Source organism: Mus caroli, chromosome 15, assembly GCF_900094665.2.
Source record: "Mus caroli chromosome 15, CAROLI_EIJ_v1.1, whole genome shotgun sequence".
NCBI lineage: Eukaryota > Metazoa > Chordata > Mammalia > Rodentia > Muridae > Mus > Mus caroli.
In genome coordinates this window covers 27,522,114-27,537,524 of record NC_034584.1, presented here as the reverse complement: position 1 = coordinate 27,537,524, position 15,411 = coordinate 27,522,114, and the positions used below count along the sequence as shown (strand labels likewise).

General features: G+C 42.1%; 1 protein-coding gene across 3 annotated transcripts in view; it reads right to left on the bottom strand.

Annotated features, from left to right (window-relative positions):
• Positions 1–15,411, bottom strand: part of Sema5a (semaphorin 5A) — a 437,549-nt gene that overhangs the window by 261,485 nt on the left and 160,653 nt on the right. For all 3 annotated transcript variants that reach the window (XM_021182965.2, XM_029469705.1, XM_029469704.1), the window contains one exon: positions 12,218–12,415. In XM_021182965.2, coding sequence (XP_021038624.1) covers positions 12,218–12,341 — 124 coding nt within the window. In that variant the 5' untranslated portion in view covers positions 12,342–12,415. The remainder of the gene's footprint in view (positions 1–12,217; positions 12,416–15,411) is intronic.

Sequence of the window (15,411 nt, the reverse complement as noted above, 5' to 3'; positions counted from 1 at the left end):
GAGAGAGAGAGAGAGAGAGAGAGAGAGAGAGAGAGAGAGAGAGAGAGAGATATTAAAGTTGAACCCAGGACTTTACACAAGCTAGTTAAGTGCTGTATCATTTACTTATAGCCTATGCCCTGTTTTAATTTTTCACTTTTGGAGAATTGGTGTTTTTTCTTATGTTTCTAATGAAATCCATAATGTAAGTCATGTGAGTTTAAAGGTACATCAGTGATTTTTTTTTTATAGTATTAAAGTTTAACCCAGGGTTTGACTCGTGCTAGGAAAGTGCCCTATCATATAGTTCATCTGTGCCCTGTTTTTCCTGTTCATGTTGAGACATGGTGTACTGTAAAAACAAAGTGCTCTTAGCAAAGGGCTTGAACTTGAGATCCTCCTGCTTCAACCTCTTAACATCTTGTCAGAGAATTCTGAGCTATCAATTTAATTTTCTTTACTAAATCTAGACTTAGTATCACTATGTTGTATGGACGAACTCAAACCCTAATTTGGTGATTCCTTCTCTGTTCCCAATTTTCAAAATCATGTCTCTTCTATTTTCTCTCCTCAATTTGGCAAGACATTTGTTTATTTCTCTAGTTTTATCCAAAAATAAAGGTTTAAAGTCCCTATTGCCTTTTTCCCTTTTACTTTTTTATAGTTTACTCCCATGTTTGGGGAGTGTGTTTGTATTTGGTGTATAGATAGATGATAGAGATAGAGTTAGAGATAGAGATAAACAGAGATAGACGCAGAGAGAGAGAGAAAGACAGAAACAGAGACAGACAGAGATAGAGACTGAGACAGAGACAGAGATAGAGAAAGATGAAGGTCAGAGGACAGCCTCAGGTGTCAGTCCTTTCCTGCCACCTTGTTGGCTCCAGGGTGTCTCTTTACTCAAAACAATGTTGTCATTGTCTTGTGGTCCAGACTGGTTGGCCTGAGAGCTTCTAGTGATTCCCTTATTTCTGCCACCCCTCCCATCCTAGGAGTGCTGGGAATACAGCTTTGAGTTGCCATGACCTGCCTTACACAGGTTCTGGATTTGAACTCGGGTCTTCACATAAGTATGACAAGGTCTTTGCCTGCTGAATCAGCTCTCCAGCCCCTCTTTAATTCACTTTTTAAAAATGTCTTCAGTTTACATACTTTTAACTTGTCCCTAGACATGCCTAAAACCACTGATAGAAGCAATAAGTGCAGACAATGTAGACCAAGGATTGGGATGAATAATGTTCCTATCACTATTTGGAAGGGAATAATTCAGATTTCCCCTTAAGATTGTTCTGATCTGTTGGTTATTTAGAGCCACATTGGTTAACTGCAAAAGTGATTTTCACATGCTACTCTGTAGTTGAGTTTTAGATTGACTCTAATAAGATTGGCCCAATCCATCTTTAGCATGGCAAACCAAGTGATCCTTTGAAATATCAAAAATTAATTACACTATTACATGACCCAAAATCATCCACACAGTGTCAATCTCTCCAAAATAAAAACCAAAGTAATTAATGATCCCAGTAGACCTCAAAATTGCAAGCCTATCTCTGCTAACCTTCTCTAGAAGCTGCTTCAGACGAGAGCTGTGGAGTCTGAAGTCAGCCTGCAGCTGGAAACACACAGGCTGTGCCTCTCTCACCTCCTTTGCTTCTGTTGGTGCCCTGTGCTACTTAAAAATCTTAACAAGAATCCAGAAGGTAAGGACCCTGAGCTTTGTGGTCCTTGTGGCTCAGGGTCCTGGTAAGGACCCTGACAAGCATCCAGAGCCGGACAAAAAAAAAAAAAAAAAAACGGTGGCAAAACAATGTGTCAAATATTGTAGAAAGAAGAAATGAAAAGAGGTTTGCCCCAAGGTTTGTAACTTAAACAAATGGTAAATGTCTAAGGAGCAGAAGCTGTCAATCATGCACTATATATTTTTGCATTTCACACAGTAAACAAATATGTAAAATAACTTCCTGCTGGTTATAAAGAATGGATAAACAGAAGTAAAGATCAAATGGGGGGTGAGAGGCAATGGGATGCCATCTGATACACCTAGTTACCATGGTGACCGCCTCAAGACCCTCCCTTATGACATCACTGTTTTGCATTCTCTCTCAGTTCCACAAGAGAGCCCACTTAATATCAGCCTATTATTGGCTGTCTCCCTAATAGAACAGAAAGTCAGTGTGGACCAGGATTTATCTCTACTTTGCTGACTGGGGTAACCCCAGTGGCTAAAACAATTTCCAACACATAACATAAACTCACTAAATATTGATTGAATTATTAATGAAATGGACCTCTCCTTTTATCTTCAAACAAGCAGAAGCTTAAATGCTCCCTGTGCTAAAACCAGAGCATTGAGTGGAACAAAAATCAAAACTACCAACAAGAATGATAATCGTTAATCACTATCTGATGGCCACCAGGAGCAGTCGGCCAGGCCACCCTGGGCATCGGCATCTTGCTTCATTGATTTTACTTAATAGGCTTTGTAGTCTATCTAACATGCTGTCCAGATGTACTTCCAAGGTGGGAATGGTCAAATATCACACAAATCGTTGTTGAGCCTCAGACAGGAGGAATCCATCCATTTGACTCCTGAGCACACACTGCCATTGTGAATGTCATCATAAGGTAAGAATTGCTCTTGTTTATGAGACGAACAATTCCTGGCCTGGAAGAAGGATCTGTAGAAAATTCTGAAGCTGAATGTTTTCAAAGAGGAAGAGTCTCCCTCAAGGTTCTCCTTCATTCTATATGGAGAGAGACTAAAGAAAAAAAAATATTGATGGTCTTAGAAAACCTGCCAGTAATGTTTAGCAAGTAGCTAGCCCTTTACTTGTGCCTATGGTACTGGACCTGTCAGCCCTCTCAGATGTACAGTAGAGTCAAACTTTGCCTCTCAAGTCAAACACAGATGCTGGCTTTTGCTCAGCTACTACGAGAAGAGAAACAGGACAGGATCCAAGAAAGCACTACCTAATTAAAACTTACTCTGCATTCATCCCTGGTTCTTCCCTCACACAGAATGGGAAGGCTGTTTTTAATCCTTAGTATAAGAAACAGACAAACTGTACACATAATGCTTAGAAAGACCACAATATGCTTAAAGATAAATAAAGTGTGTGCAAGTCAAAGGAAGTTGTTTTAAATCAGAATCCTGATGATAAGATTATAAAGTCTTCATCCTGGTACAAGTTTGACCAACTTCACTTATAAAACCTGGGGATCCATCCCATATACAGTTAACAAACCCAGACACTATTGTGGATGCCAACAAGTGCTTACTGACAAAAGCCTGATATAGCTGTCTCCTGAGAGACTCTGCCAGTGCCTGACAAATACAGAGGTGAATGCACACAGCCATCCATTGGACTGAGCACAGGGTCCCCAGTGGAGGAGCTATAGAAGGACCCAAGGAGCTGAAGGGGTTTGTGGCTTATGGTGAACAATAATATGAACTAACCAGTACCCCCTGCCCCAGAGTTCCCAGGGACTAAACCACCAACCAAAGAGTATACATGGAGGGACTCATGGCTCTAGGCACATATGTAGCAGAGGATGGCCTTGTGGGACATCAACAAGAGGAGAGGCCCTTGGTCTTGTGAAGGGCCCCAGTGTAGGGGAATGCCAGGACAGGGAAGCGGGAGTGGGTGGGTTAGTAAGCGGGGGGGGGGGTATTTTGGAGGGGAAATGAGGAAAGAAGATAAAATTTGAAATGTAAACAAAGAAAATATCTAATAAAAAATAAAAATAAATAAATAAAACAGACTATTGGAAGTCATAAAATAATCTTATATTGTTCCTAGTGATAGAAAGTAACCAAATAGCCTTCAAAATATGTCTGAAGACCGAGTATAGATCCAGGGGCTATAAAATGCAAAGTAACATGAAGAATTATCAATATTTTCAAAATTCCAGGAAGAGCAAGCAGACCTTTCACCCTAGGCTTCCGTGCCTTCATGGTCCGACTCATACTGAGGCTGAAGAGATAGATAATGCCTGACACTCCATTTTTGCAGACAGAAAACTGGTAACATATTCTGAAATCAGAAGTGCTTTTCAAACACTGTGGCTTAACCAGTGGGCACTCCAGTTATACCTTTGTGACTTCCTTTGCAAATCGCTTTGCGCATCCTGACCTTGTGAGCTTGGCATCTTATCACATGAGGGTTTGAGTACTGCATACAACCACAAAGGACAATTTATTCCTGGAATGAGGGGCTTCCTAAAGATCCTTGGTGACTGTGTCCTGCCCTAAGTTAACATTTATGGCCTGTATTGACATCAAAAAACAAACATGGTTTATGAAATCATAAATTTCTACAGAGGAAAACAAATTTCATTTAGGACCACTGTCAGCTCTAAGCAAATTCTTCTTATACATTAATTCACTTCATATGAAACTGCTATGTTATATATAGGGTGACCTGGAGTTTTGTAATACAGTACAAGATGATATTAAACCTTCAATTCTCCTGCCTCAAACTCCTGAGCTTCGAGGAATACAAGCATACATCACTATTCCCAAATATATACAAATATTAAAAAGCATTAAAATTAATTACTGTGATTTTATTACATTTTAACTTAATAAAATTCCTAATTCCTCCTCCTAGAGAATAGCACACCACCATGCATCCAGCCATTCTGATAGGGAATGAAACAGGACAGAGATGAATACTGTAAGAAATATAACCACTGGCCTATCAATTTTAGGGGTATGAAAATTGTATAACATTGTATGGATTCTCAAAGTCATCTGTTTCAGTCACGCTCCTGCAATCAAGATCATTGGATTCTATAAGGAAAGCTAAAACTAGCCAAGACTTGACTCCATATGATAAAGGTAAGACTCCAGTCTTGTTTTGGTCTTTTTCATGTTATTTGTTGTTGTTGCTGCTGTTGTTTATTTGTTTTTATTCTTACTTTTGTGTTTGGAAGACACAAAGAACATGAAGTTTGGTGTATAGGGAAGATCTTGGAAAAGTTGTAGGAGGGATAATAAGATCAAAATATATATTTTTACTATATCTCTCTATCTATATAGGTGATATAAATATAGATGTAGATATAGATTAGATATAGATAGAGTAAAGAATCCAGCCATCCAAATACCAGAAGGGAAAAAAAGTGTTGTTGAAATTTGTATGACATGCACAGAACCATGGGATATTCAACAAGCCATAAACAATAGAGTCAAGAAAATGTGGAGATGAGAAGCCAAGAAACAAATATGAAACCATGGAAGCTAGAAGGCATGAATTCATGAAAATATGGAACCAGGGTACACACATGGAATCTAGGGAGCAAGAAAATGTATATGTACCTGAGAGACAAATATGATTACAGGACACAAGTATATCCAGGGACACACATAGAGCCAGAAATTCTGCACAGAACCAGGGTATGCACATGGAGTCAGGAGATAAGCATGGACCTGAGGGTACAGATGAAGCCAAGTGATGTGCATAGACCATGGAAGGACATACAGGGAGCCTGGACATGTGAATGGAAACAGAGAACACATATAGAGTCAGGGAATACACATAGAGTCACACACATATATGGAATCAGGAGAGACAGAAGAAAACAGGGCTCATACACAGAGCTAAGAAACATACATAGATTTCTAAGACACACATGGAGCTGGGGCACATGCATGAAGCCCAGCACAAGACAGTTTTCTTGTCGCATCTGTCACTGACACTCCTGTTTGACATTGGAGATAGCTGATGCTGACTAGTTTATATTTTCTCTAGCCATAATGGTAAAAGATAGATGGAGCACAGCCAGTACCAACAGGCACAGAGTCTGGGGATGTCAAGGGAAGAATGGGAGGAGGTGAGAAAGTGGGCAGATATGGCAGTTAATGGGGACAAGAACAGGACCTCAGCATCCTGGTGAGAAGTAGAAATTAGCTCTCAGATGAGAAGGGTCTGATCCTTCCCGTCACCAAGCACAAAGGGACAGCACATTAAAAACATGCTCAGTGCTCTTCTCACCTGACAAAGCAATGCTTATAACACATGCGTAAATATGATGAAATAATTACATGATTCAAAAGAAAAATATAGGATCCATGAAAAACCCTTGCCCATTCTGTGGGAAAGGAATAAAAGTCCAAGTTTAAAATTATTTGACCACTTAGGGTCCCCTGTACAGATAAGGTACCACTCCCAGCCTAGTAATCACCATGGCTCGAAAAGACAATTCCCCTTATTGTCCTTCCCAATCTCTTGGGGCAAGGCATCACTCATCCTCTATCGAGCATCCATAAGCTTTTCCATAAATTGTGAAATAATTCTTGGGTCAATCAATAAACTTGTAAGTAGTAGGACCTTCTACAAGATCACCAAAGAGTTAAAAATAAAGATCTCTGGGTCCTGAGAGTTGAAATCAATAGTGCCCTGCCTGGTTCTGTAGACAGAAGCAATCTTAGGCATTAATACTAAATTCTTCCAATCAAGACCCTGATGAAATGCCCCAAGTCGGTCATGATTTTACGGCCCGAGGCTTTGCAGAGCATGGACTGATTCACTCATCAGGGCTCTTTCTGTCTGCATAATGATAAAGCACTTGCTGTAAGTCCATTTCAATCAGTGGAACACACTTTCTACATAGCCAGCACGCTGGGTAAACTTTAATCAATAAACAAACAGAAACAGAATAAGGTACAATTGCCTCAAGTAGACTTGAAACATTTAAGGCTAATTCCAGTGATGGTTATGGGACTCAGTGAGCAAGCTAGGAAATACGCTTCGTGAAGGGCCACTCTATTTTCCCATTTATTGGAACAGACGTTTAGGGAAAGGACAGGCATGTCAGAGGGAAGGGAATTCTGGCAATGGGTCAGGGTATTTTAGTCACCACTGCACATTCAAAGATAAATCTTCCAGAGCATACAGCCAAGGCAGCAGCCTTCAGACACAGCAAGCTGCCAGAGCTTGTGAGACAAAGTGCTCAGTGAGAATGGAGGAGCCCACAGAGGCATGTACTTCACTGAGGCTGGGGAGCAAGACTGCTAGAATCTTCAGCCCAGCCAGGTAGGCCCAATCAAGACACAGACAAACTGCTGCATGGCATTAAGGTGTTGGCTTTGGCATATGATTCACTTCACTCACAACCTCTTATACAGAATGCTGCCACAGCGTAACAGTAAATCACGATGTTTAAAAGCATGTGGAAATCAAGATTTTACGTAAGACTACCCAATCCCTTCACCTTCATCAGTGTTTGGGGACAGTTTCTCAACATTCAAACACAGTTGGTTCTAAGTTACAAAAAAAGTGTTCTAGTGATACAGTGCTGACCAACTCCAATATGAGCTACTCTGAGGCCTCCTAACACCCACAAGGAATCTTTTGTATGTTTTATCTAGTCTTATCTTTTTTCAGAGTGCCACTTACTTCTGAGAGCCCCCCCCCCCCCCCCCCCCCCGTCTCTTGGGCATCACCTGTCTACTCCCCAGGAACTCTAACCCCACCTCGACCCACTCTCTGTCCAGCATCCTGGGTGCCACTTCAGTCTAGCTCAGTGGAGGTGGAATGTGCTTCCTACCAGCTAACCTCTCACCTGTTCTCAGGACCTCCCCCACTCCTATAGAACAGTGGGCACACTGATTCTCCCCCACCCCCCACTCTCCTTTCTTTCTTTAGCCTCTTCCTTCACCTGGCTTCTTCCATCTTCACTAAGGCTTATTCAATAATACCCCTTTCAAAGCTATTTCCTGTCTTCCTGCCCCTGCACAACTAACATTTTTGTCTCCTTGGATCTACACATGTATCTGTACATGAAATGTGTTTTACTTTCTCCCCCCTGCACAGCCCTGGTTAAGCAATATGATATGGTCCATGCTGAGCCTACACAAAAACATCCCCTTGAGTCTTAAACAAAGGCACCTGTGGCTGTGCCACAGTTGGAAAATTGTTTCTCCAGATGAACTGTTTGAGACCAGGTGATACAGGATTTGGGTTAGCCCTAATACAAAGTGGCATGGTAGAACAACAGAAAACAGAAAGATACAGAGGGAAACTGTAGAGTGTGTATAGCCTAAGCCTAGGAGACTGGACAATGCAACCAAGGAAGTCTGTTGCTGACCACAGAAACAAGTCTTCTCTGGAGTCATCAGAGAGCACACAGCCTCATTCACACCATCATAGGAGACTGCTGGGTAGCACATAGAGAGACACGCCATCAAGAAATTACCCAGTTGGCGGTCGTTTTGCACCAACCCTGGGAAAGCAACGGCCTGATGTTCCCATACTGAGAGAACTGCTGGATTGAATATCAACTGTCCAGATTTTCAAATGAAAAATGTTCAATGCTAGAAGAAAAGGCCCAGGTAACCCAAGACAAGATGACTCCTCTGGGTTCTGGCCCATACTGAACCTGAACACAGCATTATCAGACTTTCATGGCCAACTCCATCTTTAAAGAATCTCTCACTGAGGCCTGGAGTTGCTCTCATCTAGACTCTTCTTTCTGGGGCTCAGAGGACTTCAGGCTTTTCAGTCCACAAATATTATATCCTTCACATCTGCCTCTCTTGTTGACCATATTTGGAGTGAAGATCCAAGATCCTAGATATCAACAGAGCTTCCTCATCTCTTGGGTCCTCCATGCATTATATCATCCACCATAGCTCGCTTCAATTTCTAGGCCCACCCATCCCCACTTCTGCTTTCCTGTACTTCCTACCAGTCAGACCTCAGTTTTACCTTCTCACTGCCTCTGATCACAGCAGCAGCCCCAGAATGGGCGTGGCTCCCTCCCAGTGGAGGTTGATCTTCAGATATCACCTTGCCATGCATATCTAAGCTCTCCCTAGGCCAGCCTTTCCCTCTTCACCTCATTCCCTTTCACCTAGATATGGATGCTGTGATTCACTCTGGGCTGGGCATTTGCCAGGACCTATGATGCACATTTCCCCATTTGAGCACTTCTTAGTGCTGTTCATTTCCTTTCTTTAGAAATGTCTGTCCCTTCATGGGATTCATAAGCTTCTTCTGGGAGGTCTTTGGGACTCAGCTCTGCCTCAAGCAGTTCTTGGAAACCTTCCATAAATGGTGCTGGTCCTGTGGCTATCTTACTCCTATGGTCCTCTCCTGGGTTCCATGCACGTGACAAAGACACCTAATTGACTGTGCTGTGAGAAGCTGCTGGTTCTCAGAGACAGGAGCTTGGCCTCTATGGAATCAAGACAGCACAGGTGTAGATGTTGTTAGTAACAGGCAATCATTATATGTTTATTACATGTTCTCCCAAAACTAAAAATAGGCAACTTAAGAGGTGGGAAAATAACTCAGCAGTGGAGTGCTTGCCTAGCACTGGGAGAAAAGATAATTTGCAATTCTCTGAGATGCCATTTATGAACTGTGAGGTAGACTCAGATCCCAAACCCTGAGAGAATACTCTGCCAGCAAGGCTGCTGGGAACAGATCCTCAGTCATTGCTACCTTCATCAGACACAATCTGAAAAGTGCAGCCAAACCACCCAGGAATTTTTAACCTAGAATTCACAGTCCTTGAAATCTTTTCCAGTGCATCTCTCAGTGACGAGTTGTTGACAGGAATGGATCACATCATAGCAGAGAACCACACCACAAGAACAACACTGGTGTGAACGTGTTCATCCTAACACAGGCGTTTACCAAAGTGTGCCAAGTTGTATGTACCTTTTACGAAAGATTACCCCCTTCGATTATGTTTGTGTGTGTAAAAATGTGTTCTTCTTTGAGGTATGAAAGAATAAAACCCATGAAATATAAGTAAAGGTTTATGTAAATGCAGAGGGAAACTCAATGCAGAAAACAGAAAAGAGAGATTTCCAAGATCACTCATTCCACTGATTTTACTTTGATTCTCTGAAGAGCAAAAGCAAAGTCTAAGGAACAGAATAACCTGAGCTAGAGGTTGTTGCCATAACTATACAGAATCAGACGGCTTTCCAGGTCTTTAAAGGGGTAATTTGGATTTAATTCCTAAGTGAAGTACATACACAGAAAACCAAAGAAAGTGAGAATAAATGTCTTGAAGGGTTCCAATGACTACTAGGAAATAGTTTGCATAGAGCTGCTCCTCTGGAAATGACTGAATGGGAGAGCAAATGCTGTAACATTTTACAGTGGTGGGCACACACTGTAATGATGGAATGGTGGGCACACACTGTAATGATGGAGTGGTGGGCACACACTGTAATGATGGAATGGTGGGCACACACTGTAATGATGGAGTGGTGGGTACACACTGTAATGATGGAGTGGTGAGCACTCACTGTAATGATGCAGTGGTGGGCGCACACTGTAATGATGGAGGGGCAGACACTCACTATATAAAAAGAAAGGAATTGAGTGTTGCCCTCCAGAAGGATAAAGACTCTGTCCACGGGAAAAAGAAACAGAGGGTAAGGTGTCAGAGGTTTATACTCTGAAGCCTAAAGATGGCCTGGATTCGTTAGGAGTTCATAGGATTTATTTTCATAAATGCTTTCCTTAATGCTTCTCTTAAGAGCCTTAAGTGCTAGTGCTCCAAGCAGGGGGAAGGACAATCCCCAGACCTATGTGAGGAAGGAGGTCAGAGTACAGGCGTATCTTTGATCCAAGAGACTGAAAGTTATGGAGCTCAGATCCAACCTCTCGATGCCCCTCGGCTGAAAGGGCATCGTTCTAACATCCCCAGGGCAAAAAAGTAGCAGTGAATTAAAACTTATTAAAAATATGAAAAGTCACGTGTTAATATGATGCTGATCAATACAGTAAGAAAAACAACAGGAAACATAACTTCTCAGATCTCCTGTAATGACAAATGGAGGAGCAGCTAGATGTCAGGGAAGCCAGCTACCAGAGTAAAAAGAAAACACAACAGACACTGTGATGTTGGGAAGCCAGGGCGATGCCTGTCCTGTTCCAGATGTGCTGCACGGGTGTTCAAAGAGCAGGCAAAGGACAGCTGCTTTATATACAAGTTTCTAACTGTTGGATGAAGAAAAGATGCTAAAACCAGAACAGCTCCGGCGTACTTCCATTAGCCAGTGACTGTGACCAACTGCCTGCTGCCCACAGGATGCTTGCTACCTCACAGGAAGAGTTGACAGGCACTGGGACATCAAAAAGATGCCAGCGTGACTTCCATCAGGGCTCATGTCACTTCAGAATTACAGGGACTCGGGGGATACACAAAAACTCTAAAACACTCGGGATGTGCAGAAGCCAAACTGGGTAAGAAATTCTTTAAAAGAAAAAGTTTTTTTCATGGGAAATGAACAAATATGTAGTAAAATTTTAAAGACATCCAAGAACTAAGAAATCTCTACTTTTTGCACTTCAGGTAGATCCTTGTTTGACCCAACAGAATTTATGACCTCATGAGGCCATGCACTACATAGTTTTAGGAAATTTGTCATTTGGGAGCTTTTTGTTGTCTGGCATAATAATAATAATAATATCATAAAGTTCCTTTCACTAATAGATACAAAAGGAATTATATGATATCCTGAATTTGCATCAAAAAAAAATTGACAAGTGTGGGCAAATCATGGATAGAAATGAGAAAAAAATAGAATGTAAATTTATAATTGTGGGGCTTAGATTATTATTTCTACTTCACATCTATATAGGAAATCTGTGATACAAAGTTTTAAAACTAATGAAAAATCATTGGAAAGAGTTAATGCAGTGTCTGAGTTGGGCTGAGAGTAGCCACTTGCTGAGCAGAGAGGCATAGTTTATGTTTTCCCACTGTGAGTGGTTCAAGTGTCCAGGCCATGATGACCTTCCATACCTTCTGGGTACTAGAAGAGAGAATGTGCAATCAACTCTCTAACACTACCACACTGAAAACACATTTCACACATAATGGACTCCACTGCATTAGGACACTGGTTAAGGACAAAGGGGCTCTTCAAGACAAGTCCCTGGCTTCACTGGGAAATGCCAAAAAATTCTTTTCTTCCCTGTCTTGTTAATGTTTAGTGCAGCACTGATGTCAGGGTTTCAGCCACTGACCTGAATGGCTGGGAGGCCTACAGCACCCAAATGAAGACAGGACAAAAACTCCACAGAAATCCCGTCTGGGATGCTCCATGAGGAACTACTCCTTCTAGACATGAAACTCTTACAGTTTATCTTCATTCAAACAATTACCCAGGGGAAGTCACAGAAATAAAGTAATATCCATGGGATATTACATTCAACATGGGATTTGAATTTAAGCTATAGTCTTGTAATCAATATAGCCTATTCCTTACCTTTGTAAGAGACGACGGGGTGCTCAGCTCTCTGGCACTTGGCAGGGTCCTGGGTCTCGGGCCGAGCAAGTCTCCACACTCCCAGGCTTGAGAACAGCCATGCAAGGATGCAGGCTCCCTTCATGGTGGGCAAGGGGTCTCTGACTCTGGGAACGTGTCTTCTGCGAAGCTCACCTTCTCCTCATGTGTGAAAAATACCTACAACATACAAGAGAATGATCCTATAAATATGAACTCAGGTTTTGTTTCCTGGTGGGTAGTGTTTTGGAAAAGCCCTACTATGAACCTTTAAGGTTGCAACATGTGATGACATGTGATGTTAGAAAACACAAACAGCTGATCTTGAAACTAGGTGACGTGACGTTTCAGCTTTTCTTCCCTCCCCCCCCCCTACCGTGAGTGTATGCTTGTTAATGTGTGCTTGTTAGTGTATGCTTGTGTATGTGGGGTGTATTATCTGTCTGTCTGTCTGTGGGAGGGAATGGGTTTGTATGATGTGTATGTATATGTATGTATGCATATAAGGCTGTGTGTGTATAAGGGTGTAGGGGTATATGGGTGAGTGTAGATGTACAGTACAGATGTATTTTGTGCATTTGTGCTGTTGTGTATGGATGTGTGCATATAGGTATAGGTATAGATATGTGTGTGTGTGTGTGTTGATGTGTGTGTTTATTGGTATGTGTGTGTGTGTGTGTGTGTGTATGTATGGTGGGTATGTGTACTTACATAGTATAGATTGTGTGTGTATGGTATAGATGTATGTGTACCGGTATGTGTATGTGTGGGAGGGAATGGGTGTGGTCATATGTGTAGGAGTGGAAACTCTGTTAATTCAAGTTGAAGTCCTCTAAGGACTGCATAGCCTCTGGGCTTGGTGCAATTTAGGAGACTCCCTTCATTGGCAGGGTTTCTCCTTCGCTGACCTTGTCTAGGGAATTCTAACCCCTACATCTATGCCTCTACCTGAGGAACGTCAGGTAGCCTTAATTAGATTACAGGATCAATTTTCTTTCTCCTAAGTACCAGTTCAGCTAGCACCTGAGATTCCTGAAATGCCTCTCCATTCTAATGAGGCATTCCAAGTAGCCTAAGCCCGGAGCCAATGACCTTTGTTCATCTTGGATGCCCCTGCCTTTAGTGTCGCCAAACTTTATAAACCTTGAATCACCCTAAGTAAAGTTGATCCTACTGACTGCTCACCCAGGTGTGGTCATTCACACAACTTACTCAGGGCTTTTGAGCCCCGCCCCCACCTCACTGGCTCTGTTCCCACTGCCCATGTGGATTGCATCAGCTGACAATCTATGAGAGTGCAGAGACCCACAGGTGTGTATGTATATAGTATAGATTTTGTGTGTACAAATTTGTTGTGTGTTTATTAGTAGTGTGTGTGTGTATGGGTGTGTATAGGTGTGTATGTGGAGGGGGGTGTACTGGTTGGTTTTATGTGTCAACTTGACACAAGCTGGAGTTATCACAGAGAAAGGAGCCTCTCTTGAGGAAATGCCTCCATGAGATTCAGCTGTAAGGCATGTTCTCAATTAGTGATCAAGGGTGGAAAGACCCATTGTGGGTGGTTCCATCCCTGGGCTGTTAGTACTGGGTTCTATAAGAAAGCAAGCTGAGAAAAATCAGGGGAAGCAATTCAGAAAGCAGCATTCCTCCGTGGCTTCTGTATTATCTCCTGCCTCCAAGTTCCTACCCTATGTGAGTTCTAGTCCTGACTTCCTTTGATGATGAACTACAATGTGGAAGTGTAAGCTGAAGAAACACCCAACTTGCTTCTTGGTCATGATGCTTTGTGCAGGAATAGAAACCCTGACTAAGACAGGGTGTGTATGGGTATGTGTGAGTAAATGAACTAAAACTGAGACAATCCAAGTTTAAGCCCTCTTAGGCCACATCCTTCTTAAGTAAGGGTGATTAATTGCTATGATAGTTAATGGGTCTTTCCTGGTAAGTCTGTCTTGGCCTGCTTATGCAAATAGAGTTGACATGTAGTAACTCAGTCACTCTTTATCATCCATAAGACCCTATTTAATAATTCTAGAGTCTTTGCCTTTTCCCAATAATCTGATGAATGTTATAGCTCACAATTCTTATCAATCATTCCAATGACATTATAAATGTATAGGTTATATATCTGCAAAACCTGTGGCCAAGTGTGCTTCAAGGAGAACATACATAGAACAACTACCAGGTAGAACAACAGGATGTGGCTAGACACTGAGACACTTTTAAGACTATGAACAAAGCATGCTCTAAAATAAGGCAGGCTTATACAAATAATGTAACCCAACCTCTTAGCTTTAAAAGAAGTGAGAGTGCTTTGGGAGTAAGGAGGGTGCCCCTGCCACTTAGAGGGACCAAGGATAGGCTCAAATAGGGGTCAGATTTAAGTTTAATATTGAATAATAAAGAGGATTTCAAGAGATAGGGATTGCTGGAAAGTTGTTCCATATCAAGGGGAGAGGATGAGAGGACATTTGTGAAGTGGGTAAACAGGTGAAAGGTGGCCATAAGCACACTCAGGAATGCTTTGTTGTACTTGGTACAGAAAACAGGCAATGCAAAAGGGATCAGAGGAACAGCAGAGTATAGCTTATGGTATGGAAAGTAAATTTGGTAAGGTGTGAGGTCTGTTAACTGTTAGGCCATGAAGCAGTCTGGACAGGAAGTTGTAGGCAGAGCAACAGAAGGGTGCATATGTTGATTTAAATTTACAGCAGTTGTTCAAAAAATTACAAGAAGAACAAGAAGAAGAAGAAGAAACTGTGGCTTTAGACTTTGTAAATAACGATCAAAAAGCAGAGGCAAACAGTAGCTAAGAGTATGGCTGGCCAAATGGCTACAGATGCCAACTTGCCCCCTTCCACCATCAGGACAGGGGCCTCACCCCTGTAAGTCTGAGCTGCTTTGTAGCACCCTGCTAAGCAAGCCACACAATAGAAGTCACAAATTCTAATTACCAATCTAGGCCCTACAGCATGGTGACCACTTCCTGCCATGTAGTACACATCCTTGGAGAATGGAGGAACCAGATCAAAAGTCAGTTTTCCTGGGCTTGTCTCAAGAGAGAGCAGGTAGGTAGTTTGTGGGCTAGAACCCATAAAACCCAGCTTGTCAGCCACCATTGCTGAGATTAAACCTGGAACACACTGAGGGTCTTCAACATGTATCACAAGCACAGA